A 22,929-nucleotide genomic window follows, 5' to 3' on the forward strand; every position below is an offset into this window, starting at 1 on the left:
CCCAAGATGAAGTCCTCGACGTCCCCAGTTACTGGAATCCCCTTCCAACAGCAAAGACCTGCCCAATCCACCCAGGGCAGGACCCATGGAGGTCAGTAGACCTCCCTCAAATAAGGACAATGAGGAAAAAGACGTGGTCATAAACAGAAGAGTTCTCCACCCAATTCGCCTACATACCTTGATACAATGGAACTGTCGAGATTTACGCTCTAATGATGACATCAAAACACTGATTGCTTCCTACCATCCTGTGTGTCTTTCCTTACAGGAAACATTTCTGAAACCTGCCGAAACATTCACCTTTCGGCGGTTTTCTTTGTACAGAAAGTTAGGCTGTGTGATAGACGAGTGCATGGAAGGGTGGCTCTGTTGGTTGATCAGCATATGCCCACCCTGTCTTTGCCACACCCTTGGAGACCGTAGCCATCCATGTTTCCTTGGGTCATACCATCACTATTTGTTCTCTCTACCTGTCGCCTGGAGAGACATATGATCAATCAGACCTTGATGCTCTCATTGAAAAATTGCCGTTTTCCCTTTTAATCTTGAAAGACTTTAATGGACATCATCACCTCTGGGGAAGTGATGATATTGATAGGAGGGGTCGCTCTGTAGAGTGTATACTCTCTGATCACAACCTTTCTCTTTTCAATACTGGTTTTTATAGTTATTTTAATACACCTAGTCAGTCCTTTACTGCTATTGATCTCTCGGTTTGCTCCCCTTCACTATTTTCCCATTTTTCTTGGAGAGTTGACAATAATCCACGAGGTAATGATCATTTTCCTGCAATTTTGAGAAAGACTTGCCGTGGTCGATGCTACGTGACCCGAGTACCCCAGTGGAAGCTGGATCACGGAAACTGGCCTTCTTTCACTGCTCTTGCAGAACTTGATCCTACCATCTGTAAGCCATCAATGGACAACTGTGTTGCAGCAGGAGCTGACTCTATTATACAAGCAACTGCTCAATGTATTCCTAAAACTTCGACACGTTTTCCACGATATCCTCGTTCGTGGTGGAATCTTGCCTGCCACACGGCACGGAAGGCTCATGAACGGGCATGAGATACTTTTCATAGATATCCCACAGTTTTGTATCAACATTCTTTGACATTGAGAAGGCTTATTATACAACATGGAGGTATGGCATTTTGCAAAACCTCCATATATATGGGTTACGTTGCCATTTGCCCATTAAAAAAAAAATAGACAGGAGAGTCCAAGTTCATTTGGTTTCAACACATTCCCGTTCTTTTATACAGGAATTTGGAGTCCCTCAGGGCTGTGTTTTGAGTGTCACACTTTTCAGTATAAAGATTAATGCCATCAATTAACAACTCCCTATCGCTGTTACAAACGGGTTCTATGTCGACGACTTTCACATCTCATGTCAGTAGTCTAGCATGAGGTATATTGAGCAGCAGCTACAGACTGCCCTCAATCTTTTACTGAAGTGGACCACAGCGAACGGCTGTAATTTCTCTCTCTCCAAAACCATTTGCGTGCACTTTTGCCGCCAACGGTGAAGTTGTGCTTCCTGTGGTCCCTGAGACAAAGTTCTTGGGCTTATCTTTGACCATAATCTGACCTTTATACCACACATCAAGCAACTAAGGGTCAAATGTACAAGAGCACTGAACATCCTCTGTGTCCTCTCTTCCACCACTTGGGGAGCAGATCGATGTTCTATGCTAAAGATATATCGTGCTCTTATTCGGTCGAAACTCTATGGACCACTGGTCTATGGCTCTGCCAGACCCTCGGCCTTAAAGATGCTGGACCCCATTCATCATCAAGGTCTTCAGCTCTGCACTGGACTTTCCACACTTCCCCAATTCAAAGCTTATACATAGAGTTTCATGAACCTTCTTTACACCTCCGCCGTTTGCAAGTGTCTTTACTATATGTTTCGAAACTTCATTCCTTACCAAAGCATCCCACCTGGATTTGTATTTTTCTTCCTCGGTGGGCTATGCTTTTCCAGAACAGACGATCTGCCACTGCTCCTCTCGGCCTTCATATGCAGGTGCATTTGGATAAATTGGGTCTGTCCTTGCATAACATTGCTGAATCCACTGGTCAGCCCATCCCACCATGGCTTCTTACAGTCCCCAAATGTGACCTATCTTTAAGTCATCTGAGAAGAGCAGATACTTTTGATTGGAAATACTGTCTGTTATTTGCTGAACATCTTTTGAACCATTCTTCCATTCCTATTTATACAGATGGTTCAAAATCAGGTGACTGTGTGGGCTCTGCCATAGTATTTTGTGGTTCGGTGGTTGCATGCATAATTCCCTCTACAGCTTCTGTGTTCACTGTTGAACTCTGCGCCATTTCTCTTGCCCTGAATCACATAGAAGCTGAGCAGTACTCAAACTGCACTATTTATACTGACTCGCTTAGTTCTCTACTGGCCCTGGAATCGATTCACGTTAGTTCACACCTTGTTCTTGCCGATATTCAAAACCGACTGGCCGATTTCTCTTTAACATCTACCACGTTGATATTCGCAGGAACGAGCTCGCCGACACGGCAGCTAAATCTATCTGCTCTGGCACTATCACCGCTGTGCCTGTTCCATACATGGGTTATGGTCCTGTATTCAAGGCTCGGCTCCGTGCCAGCTGGTAGTTGACTTGGGAGTGAGCAACGCGAAAACAAACTTTTCGAAATAAAACCTTATATTGGACTTTGGCCGTCTTGCTTCTGTAAGGATCGAAAAGAGGAAGTTGTTCCAACTAGACTACGCATTGGTCACAGTTTTTTAACTTATCGTTTTCTTTTATCTGGAACTGATGCACCAGTGTGTAGTCTGTGTAACACTCATGTCACAATAAGCCACATTTTACTTCCTTGCTGTCGTTACGACTCTCAACGACATCACCATTTTAAACATGTTTTGTCCCAAGGTTTGTCCATAACATGAGACAGTGTTATTGGTGATGGTGACACTGTCCACCTTGGTAATGTTTTTAGTTTTTAAAGGCCATTAATCTTTTTAATGCCATTTATGTTTTTAATTTATATATTAGACCTTTTTTCATTGTGATTCCCTGTTAAGAATCAAAGTCCATCTAGTTCGATTTGAAATTAGAAAATGGTCGTAACGTTTAGTAATTTGAAACCAGGACTGGAAAGGCCAACTTCAGGTGACTAACACAGCTCTTTGAGCTACCCGTTAGTTATCCTTGTGAGTTATTATTAAAATTTTGCTTCAAGTCTTTTAAAACTTTTAATACTTTACTTTTTTGAAAATGGCCATAACGTGAAATAACTCGGAACCAGGGCTGGAAAGGCCAACTTCAGGTGCCTGACGGTGGTCTTTTGTACTTACCTGTTAGTCTTCCTGACGAGTTATGATAATTACAGTTATGCTACAGAAAGGGCCCGGCATGGCCAAGCATGTTAAGGCGTGCGACTCGTAATCTGAGGTTCGCGGGTTCGAATCCCCGTCGCACCAAACATACTCGCCCTTTCAGCCGTGGGACGGTATAATGTGGCTGTCAATCCCACTATTCGTTGGTAAAAGAGTATCCCAAGAATTGATGGTGGGCGATGATGACTAGCTGACTTCCCTCTAGTCTTACATTGCTAACTTAGGGATGACTAGCTCAGATAGTGGCCCGGCATGGCCAAGCGTGTTAAGACGTGCGACTCGTAATCTGAGGGTCGCGGGTTCGCATCCCCGTCGCGCCAAACATGCTTGCCCTTTCAGCCGTGGGGGTGTTATAATGTGACGGTCAATCCCACTATTCGTTGGTAAAAGAGTAGCCCAAGAGTTGGCGGTGGGTGGTGATGACTAGCTGCCTTCCCTCTAGTCTTACACTACTAAATTATGGACGGCTAGCACAGATAGCCCTCGAGTAGCTTTGTGCGAAATTCAAAAACAAACAAACAAACAAAAAGCTCAGATAGCTCTCATGTAGCTTTGCGCGAAATTCAAAACAAATCAAACCAATTGATCTGAAGTGCAGCTTAATTATTATTATTTGTTTTTCATGTCTTCTTTGCACTGCACTGTTCTGCAGTGTTTCTGATGTAACATAATCATTCATTGTTTAGTCATTGTGTTTAAAGTTTTCCTGGGTTTATTATTCTTCGAGGCAATGTTTGGTTGACGTAAGTATGGCTAAAAGTTCTATTATTCAATCTATGTTATTTATTCATACATCTGTTTGTTTGAAATTTTGATATATGATTATGTCATTTATATTGTTTAATATATTAGTTTTTCTTTTTTCAAAATCGACTTTTATAGCTTTTAACTTCGTTGGGTCTCGTTGTCTTTCATGCTTTGGACTATGGCCTAGCAGCCGATGAGGAACGAGCTCTCTCGCCCAATCTTGAGAAACTACTAGATAGAATGACTTCAGCAGATGTTGAGAAGGTGACAGAATCCAAACAAGCTGACGAAGGAATCGAAAATGATTACGAAGATGATATGGTTGATTCAGAAGTTGAAGATTGTGATAAAATGACATTAGACAAAGTACTGCAGGTAAATATTGGAATTAGAATACAAGTAAACAGTATACGAAAAATTTGTGTGTAACGTCACCATCGTATGATATGATGAAGATGAAACGGATTGTTAAAAATTTATTCTTTTTGTTTAATAATATATTTGTGCTTACAGAGGTTAAAAACGGTTTTGGGACATTACCACGTCGTTACAGTACATGTCACCTCGTCCTGTCATGTTTTATTTGACAGCTATCCATCTTGACAATAGCCCTACAGCGTAGTTTCTATTCCAAAAGGCTATAAAGTCCAAAGCACACTGTTAGTTTGTCTTCCTTAAATTATCTAGGGTACGAGGGTTACAGTTTTCCAGCACCTGCTTTGATAGTTCTGATCACACAGAAATCCATAGGTGCTGTGTCCGACGGCTTGTCTGGTATGTCTTTGTGTATAACAGCATGAATACCCATTTCATTATCTAACTGCTTGAGGTATGCGATGGTTGAGTATGGATGGAACTTGTGTACACGAGACTTGTATCACTTTTCTAAAAGGATAATATTTATTATGCTGCGGATATTACTGGCAGGGTTAGGTGGAGTAAGACTTGTTGTGGGTGCCTTTTTTAGTGGTATTTAGTTTCCAAGTTAATACATGTTATTTACTTTTTCAGTGTTATAGAACTAAAGCAGTGAGTATAATAATAGAAGTATATATTTATATGCGCTTACATATGCATCTAAAATATACAAATGCAAACACACTTCAAACACATTAGTCGACCAGGAATAATCTTTGGACATGGATTTACAAATATATACACGTGTATACGAACGCAAATACATAACATGCTGATAACCGCAAAAACACGTTTAGTTCACATAGAACTTGCACAGATTAACTACCAAAGAGAAATAAACAGTTTAAATTAGCCATTCTTCCTTTACTTCTGTTTAACTGGCAGCATCCAAGAATTAATAAAAATGGACATCTTTTATTTTCTCTCAAGATAATCGTGGCATTTATAACAGTGTATCAAAGTCAAGGTAAAATATCTTCTATGCTGAGATGGTATTTATAAACCGTGCTGAAAAACTGGGTAAAGTAACTGAGCTAACAGGTTAATTCGGAGGTAAAGTGACTTGTTCAAGGGCAGAGTAGCAATGTCACGAGCATTGGTTGTTTTGCATTTTCGCGCAAAACTGTTTCCCCCAGTACATCTTCCTTTGCAAATATACGTTGTTTCAACAATTTTCCTTCTTTATTCAGCAGTCCTGGTGTTGTGTAACTGTATATATATATATATTTTTTTTTCCTTTAAAGCTTCTTTGTATTTTTACATTAAATTTATTTTTGCAGTACAGTCTTTGGCTTGATATGGTCAGGTGGGTTAAGGCATTCGACTCGTAATCTGAGGGTCTCGGGTTCGAATCCTCGTCGCACCAAACATGCTCCCCTTTCAGCCGTGGGGGCGTTATAACGTAACGATCACATCGACTATTCGTTGGTAAAAGAGTTGGCGGTGGGTGATGATGACCACCTGCCTTCCCTCTAGTCTTACACTGCTAAATTAGGGACGACGAGCGCAGATAGTCCTCGAGTAGCTTTGCGCGAAATTAAAAAACAAACAAACAAATAGTACAATCTTTTTGTTTGCTTACTTTTTAAATTCCAGCAGTAATAACTGAAGCAACATGAATCATAAAGTAAAGCAGTATTCGGTTTTCCAACTTTTTTAAAAATGAAATACAACTGGATTTTTAAAATGCAGCTAATAATTTGGTTAGAGTTAATATCATTGTATACAGGTGATAAGAGTGAACTTAGAACTTATTGTCTTTTCTGATCAAAAGTACAGCTTATCATGTGCTAGTTTGCATAGGTGCGGTCTCCGTTGCTGTCACAATTCCAGGCCATACAATATTTTTCTCAGTAACTAATTGACAAAGTTTTGTTACGTAAAGTGACGTCAAACATTATGTATCAGAAGTTTACGCTAGATGTTTGTTAATTTGTTACGTTCAACAAAGCACATTGGGGTTGAGTTCGGATAAAAACTGTCGAAACAAAACTTCATATCCATCTACACCAGGGGTTCCCAACCTTTTGGCACTCGCGACCCCTTACCTAAAAGTTTGAAACCCATGTGACCCCCTACTTAGGGCTTACTATCAGCAGCTTAATTTTTCTTTTATTTTCTGTGAAGGAGAGGGAAAGAAACATCTAAAAAAATATATTTAAACATTCTGTAATTATTTATTAGCAAATTAAATCACATTCGTCCAACCTGAATTCACAAAAAGAACATATATTTCTTAAAATAATATTAACATAGGTTTGAACAGCTATTCAACCCAGCTAGTGAGATGCCTGATGTTGCATTTCAGCAGCAAGCTTTGAAATTTGTGGCCGAGCGTTTGTTAGAGTCAGTCTCATGTCATCTCCAACATCCAATCTGTTCCTATTCTTTGTTTTTATATTGACAAGAGTGGAAAATCCTGCCTCACACAAGTAGGTAGAAGCAAATGGAATAAGAACACGTAAAGCTATCATGCTGACTTTGGAGTATGACTGATACATAGCGCACCAGAACTGAGTCACGGATTTCATCTTGAAGAGATCACGAGCTGAATAGTCGTTCCTTAGATCCAGAAATTCATCTTGGATATCATCTGGGATGCTGGATACATCAAGTTCAGTACAAAATAAGTTCCTTACCAGGGCCTCCTGTTCCTGTGGTAGCTCAGGGAAGTAACGCTCGACTTCCTTTTCTAGAGACTGAAGATGTTCGGTAATCTCATCCTTGAGGAACTGATCCAGTGGGATCTGAGACTCATCCGTCACTCCACAAAGTTGTTCAAACATAGCGATGTTTCCAAGATTGGTTTTCCGACGCCAGTTCTGCAGTTTGAAAACAAAGGCCCGAAGACTATCTTGAAAAAGGAGAACATGTGTTTCCCTTCCTTGAAGCTTCAAATTGAGCTTGTTCAGCTGGTCAAAAGTGTCGGCTAGGTACGCAACCCTTTTATTCCATGCTTCGTCTTCGAAGTGAGCTACAAGATCTTTCCTTTCTTGAGTCTCCAGGAATAGCTTTATTTCATCTTTCATTTCAAAGACACGATTAATAACGTTTCCTTTCAACAACCAACGTACTGCTGTGTAGAAGAGAAGGACTTCGTGGTCAGCATTCATGTGTTTGCATAGTTCTTTGAATAGGCGAGTGTTGAGTGCTTGAGTCTTCACATAATTTACAATTTTGATTACAGATTCAAGCACTTCCTGCAGAGAGGCGGGGAGAGTCTTACTGGCGAGAGCATATCGGTGAATCATGCCCTTTGCGTGAGGTGCTAGCTTCTTCACTCTCGACTGAAATCCTGATTTCGATCCCAGCATAGCCGGTGCCCCATCCATACAAACCTCACACACGTTTTCCCATTGAAGATCTTCGTCTTGAAAAAAAAGTTGAAACTTTTTCCATGACATCATCAGCTTTTTGTTGTGGTTTCAAGTGCACTGCAGAATAAGAATTCGTCTTTGATGTCACCTGAATTAATGTATCTCACGAAGACAAGCAACTGAGAACATGAACTTACATCTGTTGACTTGTCGAGCTAAATGGAGAACAAAGGGGAACCCTTGATTTCAGTCAAAATCTGTTCCTTCACATCCATAGACATTTTAGAAAGGCGCCTCTGTATAGTATTATTTGACAGGGATACTTGCTGCATCTTCTTTGCACTGGCTTCTCCAAGAATAAGATTTACTGCTTTCATCATGCAGGGTTTAAGAAGTGTTTCTCCAATCGTGTGAGGCTTTTTTTGTTTAGCAATTTCGAATGCAATCTCATATGAAGCTTCCACTACGGCTGCACTCTGCTGGTGAAACGACCCACTTCTATCGATTCTTTGGCTTTTAAGACACCGTTCCTGCCGTTTAAAGAAATCCAAACCCTTCTTTGCGTGTTCTGGATGTTTCGTCTTGAGATGACGCTTGAGTTTTGATGGTTTCATTGACTCTGCACTCGGGACAGCATGGCACAAAACACACTGTGGTTTCTCGATGCCGTCGTTGGCGAGCACAGTGGTAAAGCCAATATTGAGGTAGCATTCTGAGTATCTGCGCCGTTTAGCCATGGACACAACTCACCTCTACTGCTTACTTATCTCCTTGTTAAAATAAAATAAAAATGTTGAATAATGAACGCTTTGGCAACTATAGATCTTACACTGACTGCTTGTGGGGGGTGCAGGTAGAGTAATGATGGGGTAAGTATTGGGAGGGAATGGAGCGTGGCCAGTCGCGCGATTCGTCATCCACCAATCAGTAACGGACATGTGACTCACGTGTCGACAGCGAGCACACACACACTTAATCACAGCTAAAAAGACACACAAGCATACGTACATGCGCGTGCACTCACATACTCGCTACTCACTAGTACACACATACATACAGTTGCAGACACATACACATTCACACAGGCACGCATACATACACCCATAATATCACCTAATGACATTGAACTAACGTAGCACACGTTTTGCTTTGCACCGAAACAAAAAAATGTAAGAGCATGAAAATGTAATTGATGAAATAAAATTAATGTTATCCCAAGCTACTTCTAACAAGGCTACGCGACTCCCCTGCCAAGGCTTTGCGACCCTCCTGCCAAGGCTTCGCGAACCCACCGGTTGGGAACCCCCTGATCTACACTTAGGTCAGGTAAACAAGCTAGTATCTCTGATTACAGAAATTACTTGAATGACTAATCTTTTGTACATGCTAAGGTTAGACGGTTGAATCCTGATATTCGTGTGATTTGTGATCAGAATCATCCAACCATATAATGTTTTTGTATTGTTTAATGTTAAGTTATAGTTATTTTCTTATATTGAGCTTTGTAATGAGCTCAATTACTTATAATAATAATCTACTTGAGTATTTTAGTAACTGGCACGTGCGTGAATTAGTGGTTAAACTATCGATCTACTGACATTAAGGCCCAAAGTTCGAGCTGCTATATACACTTCGCTCTTTAGGAGTGTTTTAATTGTGATATTAAATTCCACTATTCGATTAAATAAAGCCAATCGAGCTTTCTAAAATGTGAAAGTGGCCAGCTTCGTTTCATTGGTTGTAGAACACAAAATGCAAATTGTCGAAATTTGCATTTTGTGTTCAAAGATATTTCACTGAAAAACAACAACAACAAACACTTATGCTCTTTCAATGAGAAAGAATAGCTGTATATGTTAACTTTTTAGTTAAGCAGTGATTTTTTTACCACCTAATTTAACTGGTTTCTATGGTTAGTAACTTTAAACTTAATTTGTTATTGGGTTGAATGACCGGTTAATTGCGTTTTGATAGTACTTTACAATAAGATCATAATGAAATGGGCTAATACGCGTGTTGGTTGAGTATCTGACCATTAACAAAGTTAACCAAATAAGTGACGTGATGAATAGGAGATGCCAATAATTGGTTGTATATCACTACAAAATGACGTAAAGAACATGGGATATCAGTGACTGGCTGCATATCTCTTATTTCAATTTTTTTTCTCGCACTTAACAAAAGTGGATTTTTGTATTTCACGTAGCATATAATTTGTCTTAAAATCATATAATATGACTAATTATTTGTACAAGATTTTAGATTATTTATTAGATTTGGAAATTTCCGAAATTTTGTTTTGAACATTGTTTCAAAATAATAATAATAACACAGACCTTTGTTCTATACATCTTCGCTTGTTGTTATTGTTCAGAAAATTCCATTTTCTGTATTTAAACAGTTTATTTTATATGATATTCATTGTATTTCGTTTGATGGGCCAAATGAGGGCTAGTTGTTAACGTGTCAGACTGTAGAATTAGCTGAGACACCATGATTGGTGGCCCGGTATGGCCAGGTGGTTAAGGCACTCGACACGGGTAGCGGGTTCGAATCCCCGTCACATCAAACATGCTCGCTCTTCAAGTCGTTGGGGCGTTATATAGTGACGGTCAATCCCACTATTCGGTGGGTGGCGATGACTAGCTGCTTTTCGTCTAATCTTACAGTGCAAAATTAGGGACGGCTTATACGAGCGAGAATTATGATATGTTGCCCCTAGATGCAACGCCAGTGCATTGTAGTTTGGCTATCGTCTATTACTCCAAACATTTTTATTAAGAATTCATAGTCCTAACCAACCAAGCTTCACTGTTCCCTAGGTTAAAACATGTCATCCATAATTTAAAAAAAGAGCATTCATATTTTTTTATAATATCAGAAGTATTAGTGTTAATGTATTAAAAATGTTAAGGTAATATTTCTGTTCAAGTTGCAACAACAAAAATTCAAAATTGTGTTTTATTAAAGAAAACTGCGGTGTTTTACAGATTTGCAGCTGCCACTTTTTGTCCTCCTCCAAAGCTGACGCTCATTATACGGCTGTGTGTCGCACTCTAGTGGAAGAAGCTCTGGAACTAATTTCTTTCCTTCATAAAATATCCAATGACTCAAAGGTACGACAGTAAACATACATAGGAATAACAGTATTATAAAAAAATATATTAACACTAAAAATATCAAGCATTACGAGAATGAAACATTTTTAATACAGTTATAATTTATTACAAATGTTTAGTTTTAAACGTTCAACCTTTTCCTGGTTTTAATCTTTTTTTTGCAATGTTTAGGGAGTTTTTTAAGTGATCGGAGATATTAGCCAGCAGTTTAATACCACATATTTTTGATATAAACCCAACATTGTAGTCTTAGAGTGCTTTATAGGCCCAGTGTGGTTAGGACGCTCGGCTCATTATCTGGGGATGCCGGGTTTGAATTCTCTTTATGCCAACTCTTGGGCTACTCTTTTACCAACGAATAGTGGGATTGACCGTACATTATAACGCCCCCACGGCTGAAAAGGCAAGCACGTTTGGTGTGACGTGGATTCGAACCCGCGACCCTCAGATTACGAGCTGAACGCCTTAACTCATCTGGCCATGCCGGGCTTCACAATTAATACTCGATATCGAATCACGATATACTAAACATTCGATTATGTTATTGAATTACAAAATATGGAATAAACTTAGTGGTGTATACTTTCAGCTGTTTTAAACGATTTGGTTGGTTCCGTTTAAATTCTTGAAAAATAAAAGAGCGAAAAACAGTTTTGTTTATGTGTATCTTCAGCTATGTTTATATGATACTTAAACAATTTATTAGGTACAGTTATATCCAGTAGAAAAGTTTAAAGAATCCATAGAACACAGATTCAGAAAAAACTCTAACTTTGGTATGAATCGAATGCAACCACAGTTAAACAAATAAAATGAATTCTTATTTACTCTCCGGCTGCTCACTTTCTTTCGTGGCCTCCATTGGCTTCTGGAGTGAAGGGGATTTTCAGAATTTACGCACAGAGTTAGAAAGAAACCAAGACAAAAAAAAATCAACAAAGAGTATACGTAGCTGTGTGGATGTTGCACTTAAATGGTCAGATGGATTATCACACAGTTTATTAGATCACGTACTGTAGTTCCACATATGCATTTGTAATTCTAACCATCTTTATCCAGTTTGTATTGGTTACTGTATCACCGTTGTTAATAGTATATTCATAGAAGAGCCGTACAGAAATTCACGCGTGCTAGCTTGAGACATAATTTGCAATATGCATCCTTTCCCTGTATAAAAAAGATTACGACCTTCCGATAGCTGATATAGACGTCTTGCACTAACGTCACCCTGTCTACAGTTTACTCCATCATATTGGAAGAGCTTACACTAGTCATAGATGAAAAAACAAACAAACTTACCTTCTATTATCATATTATCTGACATTGTAAATCATCTTAGCGATGCACATAGTGAAAGATACATCGAGAAACTGAATAGCTCTAAAGTTTAGAACCATATCTTTAACCTGTTCGGTGCCGTAGACGAGATAACTCGTCCAAGCCGATCGGTAACACAGTGCCAAGGACGAGTTAATTCGTTCTCAATAATACCTAACTTCAACGCTAGATGTCAGCAACTTACATGCGTTTGACTTACTTACAAATTGTTTCACATTCGATCCAAAATGGCGTCACGAAAAAGGTTACAAAATGAAGAAGCATTAGAGTTGTATTACTGAAATACTTGGCAGTCAACAGGTTAACAACGGTGATTTTCACGCCATTGAGAGACCGTAAAATTTTGTAGGATCTTTAATTAATATGAATTACTGTTGATTATCAGAAGGGAATGTTTGACATTCATTAGTGATATATGAAGTCAGTGTAAGAATTTCGTAACAATATACATGCTAAAATATCATGGAAATTTACAGAAATTATTTCAGTACACTTGAATAACAATATTTGTAACTAGCTATTTCAGCTATGACAACAGATAGAACGTCTTGCTGATGTGGACCCCTCATCTTTCTTGTATGGTACCTACATAGTTGTTTATGTTAGCTAAGTTATAAAATATTTGACCTTTCTTATTAAAGTATTCTGTTATCTGTTTCAATTTTTAAAGTACGAACTTGCTTTCATATCTTTCATTGACGGTGAAACCCATACGTTCAATAATTTTAGTTTTTCCTGCCGAAACGTCAGTATTGTGGGATTAATTGCATTCAGCATGTTTTTCTTATTTCGTACTCATATGTTATCTAGGATCACGAAACCAACAAACTCATTGCCTTCCCCAAGAAGCTTCGTACATTAATAATTTATAAAATTATTTGAAATCTGATGGTGTCCCCAACAGCAGCTCTTGGTTTAAAGCACATAACTTTGATGTCCAACTTCACTTGATTTATAAATCATACAAAGAGTTCTAAAGTAGTGCAGTATCAATTATTTACATAATTTGTGAAACTTTTGAGCATGTAATACCACAGTTTTTCTTGTAAACAATATATAATATTTGAATTTATGCACCAGAGGTACTACTTACATAATTAGTAAAACATTTTTCTTGTGAGGAGATTTAATAAATTTCTGTATTGCCTTTTTAAAGGTATTTAAGAAATGTTGTTATTAGTAGTACTCAAACATTTCTCAAGTTCTTCAATGGATTTTGTTGTATGAAGCCTTAAATATTTCACTAGTTAAGTAAAAGGTTTTGCTATAGTTTCCACAAAAATGACTAAAGGTAGAGTAATACATTTTTTTTCTTCATTGTGACACTGAGTGCTTTATTAAAAAATATATAAAGAGTGTTGTACTAATGTTAATCAAGCCATGTAAGAAGTCTTACTGTAAAATGTCAATGGTGTTTTACAAGCTGTGTAAACCTGTAAAGAGCCCTACAATAAAGTATCATCCAGTGATTTAAAGGGTATTTAAGTTGTTGTTTTTTAACTTTGCGCAAAGCTACATGAGGACTATCTGTGCTAGCCTCCCTAATTTAGCAGTGTAAGACTAGAGGGAAGGCAACTAGTCGTCACCACCCACTGCCAACTCTTGGACTACTCTTTTACCAACAAATAGTGGAATTGACAGTCACATTATAATGCCTCCACTGCTGAAAGGGCGAGAATATTTGGTGTGATGGGAATTCGAATCCGTGACCCTCGGATTACAAGTTGGAGACCAAATTAAAGGTTTTTTAAACTGCTATACTACCAAATATTTCATTCTTGTTGAGTCTTTTTTATACTCTAGATCTAGACACTTTTTTGTCATTTGATACATGGTTGTTTATGGCGCTTGATATCACTGACAATCTTCCTTCTGTCTTGAAGGCTGCATAAACGAAAGATTCTTAATATTAGTGTTATTGATTTCAGTGTTCTGCCACTTCCATTTGTATTTTCAATATGCTTGTCTCGATCTCACAATCTTGGGTATAGTTGATAGAGTTTGGAAAGCATTTCAAGTCTGCAGCAATTTGTCAGAGAGTCTAACCAACATCAGGTAAAGCCCGTATGAAAACTCTCTGCTCTACTAATAATACTCTGTGCTTTTTGGGCCATGACATGACAAGAAAACTTAATATATAGTGTTAAACGTATTTTTTATCATGGTTTATGTGTGACGTGTTATTGAATGCATTTTTTTTCTATCATATACCAGTACTTTATACTAGCTTCTTTCTGTACAGTTAAGACACCAAATGGGGTATTATGAAAGTTATTTTAGGTCCTATATTTGATCAGTATGTTCATTCAAGCAAAACCCTCATGGCACAATCTTGGTAGAAGTATATGAAAATTCTACTGAATGATAAGTATTCTCACCCTGGCTCATTCAGTTGTTAACAGAGATCAGTGAAGCATTACTGTAGTGTTGAAATTTACATTCTGGAATGGCATGGAAGACTTAGCCCTATGAAATGGAAAGAATGATAAAATATTCTTTGTTATAACACTTTTGCACAGCACTGTTTACTGAATGTTACCATAAAGAATTACCAAGTGAGTATACAGTAGTATAAATTGGTAAAAAGCAATATCTGAAAATATGGTGCTTAAAATCTAAAATAACATGTATCAGATATTTACTAACATTATGGTGATTATGACATGATTATAGTACTCGTAAGAACAAGACTGTTTCTACACATAAGTTACACTAAGTACTAATCTTTTATTTACTTTCTTATCAAATAGATAAATGTAAATTTAGATAGCAGTAAGACCAGTAAGAACTAGTTATTACATTTTGTGAAAGTAGAAGCTAGAATCAATGATAAGAACCAAAGCAGCATGTATAATAAAAATATGATGGTTAAATAAAAGCATGTTTTTGTAAACATGATAGGAAAGTTAAAGATAACGCAGATAAAAGTTTAAGATATGATATAAAAATGGTAAGAACCACCCTTTTGTAATAACTGTGGTAGAAGGGGTGCTAGAAAGAACCAAAAATTTACAAACTGGGAGTCTAACTAAGAAGGTTAATAATCGTACAGCTATAAGGTGCTGGGTGGAGTAATACCACCAAGGACTAGTCAACCATGGCAGCATAAGTAATGCTGGTGAATATAGACAAATGTAAATATGGTATTATATTACAAGTGATGCTGGTAATTTCAAAATATGATACCAGTAAAAATATTTTTAAGAACCAGATCTTTGTCAAAAAAGAAAGGTAGTGAAATAACAGCACCGGAAATCATCATATGTATATTATATTTTTATGAGTCCACTCAAAATAAAAAAATAAATACTTGGATTTTTGAAGCACAACAAAAATGAGAAAAAATGGAAATATAAAAGCAGATTTGTTGAATAAATAGGGAATTGAAGTTAATTGAGATTTGAACTTGTAAGATAATTATTCAATTGCAAAATTTACCATCAACAGGGAAACGGATGTGACAGTTTTGACACAGTAGGAAAGGCTCTATTGCCAGCACATTTTCATCTTCAAAATTGGGTAAGTATTTTCAAGATAATATGGAATTAATATTTCAACACTTCCATCCATACTTCATTAGTGGTAGTCCAGTATAGGGTTTTTATGAATTTGAAGTCCCATGTTGTAAAATATTAGTCCACCGTATATAAACAACTGGTTTGCATGTATATATTTTAACAACATAAGTATTTCATGGCTTAAAAAATTAAAACCATAATCTTAGGTACAAGTACATATTCTTATTAAAATTTAAGTCAGTTAGAAATCACATCAGAATTGCCTTAGTATAGTTACTTAAGTACCCTGTACTACAAAATAATGCAGTGACCAAAGTACTCTTAGACATTGTAATAATTTAACTATCACCAGAAAAAACAGTACAGTACTTTAATTATTAAGAGAGATTATAATCTTAATTGTTAAAATATGTAACAGCTAAAGTAAAAGATATACATATGTACCAACTATTTGCATCAGAGTAATTACACAGGCCTGTGATGGTTTTATTCTCTTCAATTTTTACATGTTCTATGGTAATTCCTGCATGCTAAGTCCAAAAATTATATCCATTTTTTTCTATCACATACAGATTTTTTACAAAAGTCATATACATTTTTATATAAGTGAATGATTATCATTTAAATCGGGTCACATTTTATTATGCTTAAATTGTTGACAACCACTTGCTATACATTTCACTAGACCAATCATAATGTGAGAGTCTTATCAATTATACTAAAACCCAAATGTAATAATAATAATTATTCATTGTGGTAAATGAAATAATAATTTGAACTAAGTAAGAATTTTTCTTCCTGATTTCTGAAAAAAAATCATTATATCATAGAAAAAAAAATGTTATTATAAAAATCTGCTTAGCTGAATTATGGAAAATCCATCATTAAAACCAGAATAACTTTTATGAAGTTTAAATCTGCAGGTCTGTGTTATTTAACTATTATTAAATAATGTCATAATTTAAATATCTGTATCAATTATATGAATATAATATTGTATGATAATAAATTATTAATTTTGTATCAGAATCGGTATTAATTTTTGTTAATATAGGATGAAATAAATACATCTATTAAATATATGTTTTTTCTTTTTTCTGATGTAATAATTTTACTTTTTGACTTGTTTAGCTGCACCTGATTTCTGGTCTGATTTTTATGTATTAGGTTGAGGAATAATTCGTGAGCATTTTTAAATAATTTCATTCAAGCATTACATGCAAGACTATACAATACTTCAATGCATGAACACATTACACCCAAAACAGTTATTATGATACTTTATTTCATTTAATACCTAGGTATATAGTATGCATTGTTTCAAACGAAATTGCAAGAAATTAAATGCAAAAAGCAGATGGTGTCGAAAATGCTCGATTTTGTCCACTTGACAGTCCATTTAATGAGCTGAAAATGAAAGCAAAAATTAAAGACATATGAAAATCAAACACACCATCTATTAGAGCAAAAAATTATCTACCAAATGACATGAAATATTTTGCGAAAGCATTTCATTTATGAATATATTTTTTTAACTTGAAAAAACGCTCACGAATTATTCCTCAACCCAATATATCAGATCCCTAACTCAATTTTTAAATGCTCCTATTTGCCCTTTTAATGTTTAAAACTACCAACATTTTTATGTTAGTGATCAGTTCAATAATTTTAAGCAGAACAGAATTATTGTACACTCAACCAAAGCAACAAAAGTTTCAAAATGTAGGTTTCATTATGGAAGCCCTCAGTGGCACAGAGGTATGTCTTTGGACTTACAGCACTAGAATTTCAGTTTTGATACCCATGGTAGGCAGAGCACAGACAGCCCATTGCGCTGCTTTGCACTTAACTTCGAGCAAGCAAACCATTGTGAAAGCACAGTTTAGTGTTATCACACATGTTTCCTGTAATTTTGCTTTTCAATTAATATTCTGCTTTTGGACTAATGTACATTTAAATTTTTTAAAATTCAGAATACTAACTGAAAGGATTCTGTCCAAATGTTATGTCTAGGCTAGATTATGGATGCATGTTATACAAGAATTGAAACAAGGTGTTCAACTGAAAAAGATTAAGTTACTCTTTCATCCTGTAAAATATGATTTGACTCCATTTGAAATGTTGCTGGAAGACATATGCACTCAGCGGTACAAGCTAAAGAAAGTTAAGGTAGGATAGTTTTATTTTATTTGAATTGTTCAGTCAGTTTTTTAAGTATCTTTTGTTTCTGAAATTATTAGGTGATGTTTTAATATAAATATTAGTTTTGACCATTTGGTTCATATCCTAAAATTGATAATATATGTTTTCCTTACAAGACAGTTGATATGTTCATTTATGTGATGTTCTTTATAATTGCTTCTGTTCTTTTTTTTATGATGATTTAATCCTTTTCTCTTTTTAAAAAGTTAGTTAATTATAATAAAAATATGTTGTATCTACTATATGATATAATTTCACTCAATATTTGATTGAATTCAGTTTCTGATTTGATATATGTGTGATATATGAATATCTCATACATTTCTGTGTTCTTTCAGTACTGTAGTATTTATTCTGTATCTGTGCACGTTTCACATAACATATAGTCAAGAAAGCTTGGATTTCATTGTAGCTGCCTTTGTTTCATTGTTATTCTTCAGTGTATAATACCTGTTCTGCCAGTGGATGACACTACTCAATTCTGTACACTGTGTAATGATGTAACAGCAGTGTTCTTCAGTGATAGTTCAGGTAATATCTAGAGGTTATGAACTCATCAAATCAAAACTACCAGCCATGTAGAAACAATTAGTCACACATAGTAAATGGAATGTTTTTTGTAAAGTAAGGAACACAAGATTTAGTCAATCTGGTGCATGGATCCAGCCTGAAAAGTCGAATATATAAAATCCAGAAGAAGTGATTGTTCAATGTCAGGAGAAATTACACACACTTTGTTTGTGTTTTCAGTATAAAGTAAATAAAGATTATCAATTTCTTGTTTCACTTTGTGTCCAGTTATGTTTTCTTTCATCCATTTTCACAACTCAGATAATCAGGGACATAGAATCATTTTGTAGTTGATATCTTGATCAAATTTAATTTTATTAAACATTTTTGATCCCATTTTTCTTCTAAGATTAATTAAGTTTGATCAGGATATACAACTTAGTAGATAGAAAAGATAAAATATTGGTACCTTGACCATAGGATATTGTGTAGTGTCATTCACTGTTTCTACTGAAATGTGTACTGCCTTTTACTTAAACACTTTGATATTAAACTTAAAAAAGCTTCTTGGTTAAGGGAAGTAGCATTTTCCACAGTTGGAAAGTCTTTGTATCAAGAGAAAGCATTAGTCACTAAGGGTAGTTGATTCTTAAAGAGAGTATTTGGAGTTAGAAGAAATCCTCTCCTGAGCATTATACTTTTGCCAATGCTGTAAAGATTTATGACTTTTGTCTTCTACAGCTAAGGATTCAGAAAGAAGAACTGCCGATGTTCAGGAGTCCCAGAATTTATGTCCATGCTCTTATCCCAAGGATCAGTTTCAGAGTGAGGGAAAAACAAAGCATTGAAGATTCTTGTGGTGGTGTGTTTTGAGTTTTAAATCAATCAAGGTGGATTGTATAGGACTCCATGGTTTATGCCAATCAGAGTGATTCAACCTCAGTTCTTATCAAAGTTGCTCAAGAACATTGGAAAGTGACTGGAGGTACCAATTCAGCCACATGACAGAGTGGTGAGCCTCTCCAAGCTGAGATGTATACTGCCTAAATAGTCATGGATCACAGATGAACCAGGGTCAAATATAACTGATGGATGAGCTGCAAAGTGCACCTAATTATTTTGCCACTTTAGAACAAAACTACTAATCAGAGTATGTGGGTTCATAAGAGCTCCTACAATACTATACTTATGATATGAAGGACATCACAGTCAGATGATGGCTGGAAATGAGGTTGTCTAGTGATGATCACAATTTTCCCATGAATGAGGTGGAACAGGTCACTCCACCAGCTTTCAAAGATATAATGAAGGAGGATTTGGATTATTTTGAAACATTTCAGGAATGTGTCGAGCATTTAAATGAAGAGCAACTATGGGACTGTGAGACAGTCATTACTGAGTTCTGCTGGATGTTCAACCTGGTGGAACACTTCATCAGGCCAAATTCAAGATTTGGAAGAGGAATACCAATGTTTGTTTGTCTTGGTAAATAGAGATGTCAATCACCAACTATGTATGGTAAGTGAACTGATGTTTCATGGAATACTTATTCAATTTCAACCAAAAAAAGCCTAATAACGTTGGATTGCACAAGTGTATGTGGGAGATGAAATACACAAATGGTGCTTCATGACTTATTTCAGAGAAAGCTTACTGTATTGGTACCAACTAATATAGTTATTGGGCTCATACATAAACTGGTCTTTCACCTGTTCACAGAGTAAGCAGCATTGGCTGATGAGGATGAAATCCAAGTGTTGTTCCATTGATATGAATTATTAATTATCTAGTTGAAACAGTCATTGACACAATAGACAAAATGGAAGTAACCCATGCTAATGGTTTGACTTTCATCCATTATTCTGGGTTCAAAAGTAAATACACAGATGTCAACACTACTGAGATCACTAGTTAAGAATTGTATATACAGTCTATGCGTAATGCAGTGGCAGTAATTCAGTGACTAGTTGGTCAGTGAACTTATGAGACAAAGTGATCAGTTGGGCCAAACAACAGTCATACAACATTACATAGAGACAAGTGATGGATTTTATACTAAACAGTTGCTGCAAAGGCATTCCTAGAGCATTAAGGATTTAGCCAGATCTGAAATACAAGATGAGATTATACAACCTTTAGAGAGTGCTTGGCTGCCTCTGATAGTGATGGTCAGAAAAAGAAAGGTATGATCAGGTTTTGCATTGATATTAATGGGTGAATGCGATAACTCACATTGATACCTTTTCATTACAGATGAATATATGGATATGCTGAAAGGAATCCATTGGTTTAATATGTTAAATGTGGTATCCAGATATTGCCAAGTCATGCTATATGACACAAGCTGACCTGAGACTACTTTTAGCATGAATGGCATTTGATCTGTGTAATGAGCCCACCACTTTTGAGAAGCTAAGGGGTCTTATACTGAAAGGGCAGCAATTGGAAAAAAATGCCTGATGTATGTTAATGATGTCTTAGTGTTTTGTCACACATTCAAGTTTGTGGCTGAGAAGTAGGATGGAGAAGAATGTGTTATTGCATATACTGGTTGTGTGCTCACATTTCCTGAATGCAGATACTGTAAATAAAATCTTAAAACAGCCCTTATCATTCAAATAGTTATCAGTCTTTTTTTCAAAAGTACTTTAAATTAACTGCATGCACAACATCTGAAGGTGACATGTTCCAAAACCAACCACTCTGTTAGAAAAAAAGAAGCTGCTGAAATTTATATTTTTGTTTCCTGTTTCTATCATTCTCATCATTAAATATGAAAAAAGATAATGCACTAATCAGATCCTTTCTAACTCTTCAGCAGTCTTTACCTAGCATTAATATGTTAACCTTTCCATTCAAGGAATCATCTTAGTAACATCCTGTGAACCTTTTCCAACAATTCAATGTACCTTCTGAGGTTAGGAGCTCACAGCTGAGTGCAAAACTCCAAGTGTGACTTAACTAATGATACTATAACATTTTTTAGACTTGTATTAAATATTTTTGTTGATACAACCTAAGATGTTAGTTGTCCTACCACTAGCAAAACACATTGTTTGAATGCCTTAAGAGATAAATCAACCAGAAAACCAAGATATTTTTCTTTCATGGCACTTTCAAGGTTATTTTCTTCAATATTATACTTGTGATATTCCATATGCATTACCTTGCATTTATTATAATAAAGTCATCTGCCATTTATTCACCCAGCTCATCAAATAATCCAAATCTCTTAATAAATCAGTAGTATCCACCTCACAGCTAGCAGTCTTTCATTTTATTTCTTTAATTTATAGCATTATATTAATGTTTAACGTAACATTAAAACTACGTTGTTCCCACACTATACTGCTCTATACATCTTACTTTCTTTTCATTGTTGTAGCCCCCTTTACTTTCTAATCATTGTTCAATACAGTTGAGTTAATAGCACCTGCAAACAAGTGAGCCTGTACTGTATTCAAATGTAAATCATGTATTTCAGAAAATTCCTTTTCCCATTGAACTGATCTCATAACTCCAACCAACCAACCTGCTTTGCCTTACATATAACCTAAGCATAGTATTTCTGAGCAATAAAATGGTATTGTAAGTTATAATGTCTTAACTGTGTTGTATGAATACTACTTGATTAAGACAATCTATTGATGAAAGATTAATGGGTCCAAAGGTCTTAACAGTCCTTACTTTCCCAGCTAATGAACAGATTGTCACTGCAATAAACTTACATAAGACATCAGATGGTAGCTGTTCATTCAACAAGGCTGATGCAACCCTCTGAACTACTGAGTGATTTTGCTAGAAATAAAACATTTAATATGTGTTCCAAGAATCACTTACCTGATCTAGCTTAATTTTTACAACTCTATGGAAAATAGCTCATAATCTTTTCCAGAAAAGTTGAAAGCCATATAACTTCTGCACATACAGTGAGGGAATTATGATTTATCAGAATGTATGTAAAGTATACTCTAATAACAGCACAAATATTATTTCTAACTTATGATAATTTTAGCTAGAAAATGTTAGGTTAGCTAAATTCTGTCAATAATTATATATTTTATGATTTTTGAAAAACATCCCAAGTTGACAGCTCCTAGATGGCAATAATTTACTATACTGAAGCTACTGATCAGTAGCTTCAAACATTAACCCAAGACAATCGTGAAGTAATTTCTGCACCAGCTGGAGACAGCTTGCTGTAAGCTATTAGAATATGTGATGATATATAGTGATATTAGCTAGATATTAGCTTCTTCACCTCCAAACCAGTGAAGTAGATTCTGGATGTAAAACCCAAAGTCCACTTTCATGGATAGGTTTGTACCAAGTACCCATTCAGAAGTCCCATTATTTACCCTTAAATGGCAATTATCATCA

At 36.0% G+C, this 22,929-nt stretch overlaps 1 protein-coding gene across 1 annotated transcript in view; it reads left to right on the forward strand.

The window, feature by feature from the left end:
- The window catches only part of LOC143251291 (protein spire homolog 2-like), a 59,888-nt gene that overhangs the window by 18,349 nt on the left and 18,610 nt on the right, over positions 1–22,929 (forward strand). Inside the window, exons 3-6 of the mRNA XM_076502729.1 lie at positions 4,264–4,503; positions 10,853–10,978; positions 15,767–15,838; positions 17,851–18,006. Coding sequence (XP_076358844.1) covers positions 4,264–4,503; positions 10,853–10,978; positions 15,767–15,838; positions 17,851–18,006 — 594 coding nt within the window. The remainder of the gene's footprint in view (positions 1–4,263; positions 4,504–10,852; positions 10,979–15,766; positions 15,839–17,850; positions 18,007–22,929) is intronic.

This window comes from Tachypleus tridentatus, chromosome 5, assembly GCF_004210375.1.
Source record: "Tachypleus tridentatus isolate NWPU-2018 chromosome 5, ASM421037v1, whole genome shotgun sequence".
Taxonomy (NCBI): Eukaryota; Metazoa; Arthropoda; class Merostomata; order Xiphosura; family Limulidae; genus Tachypleus; species Tachypleus tridentatus.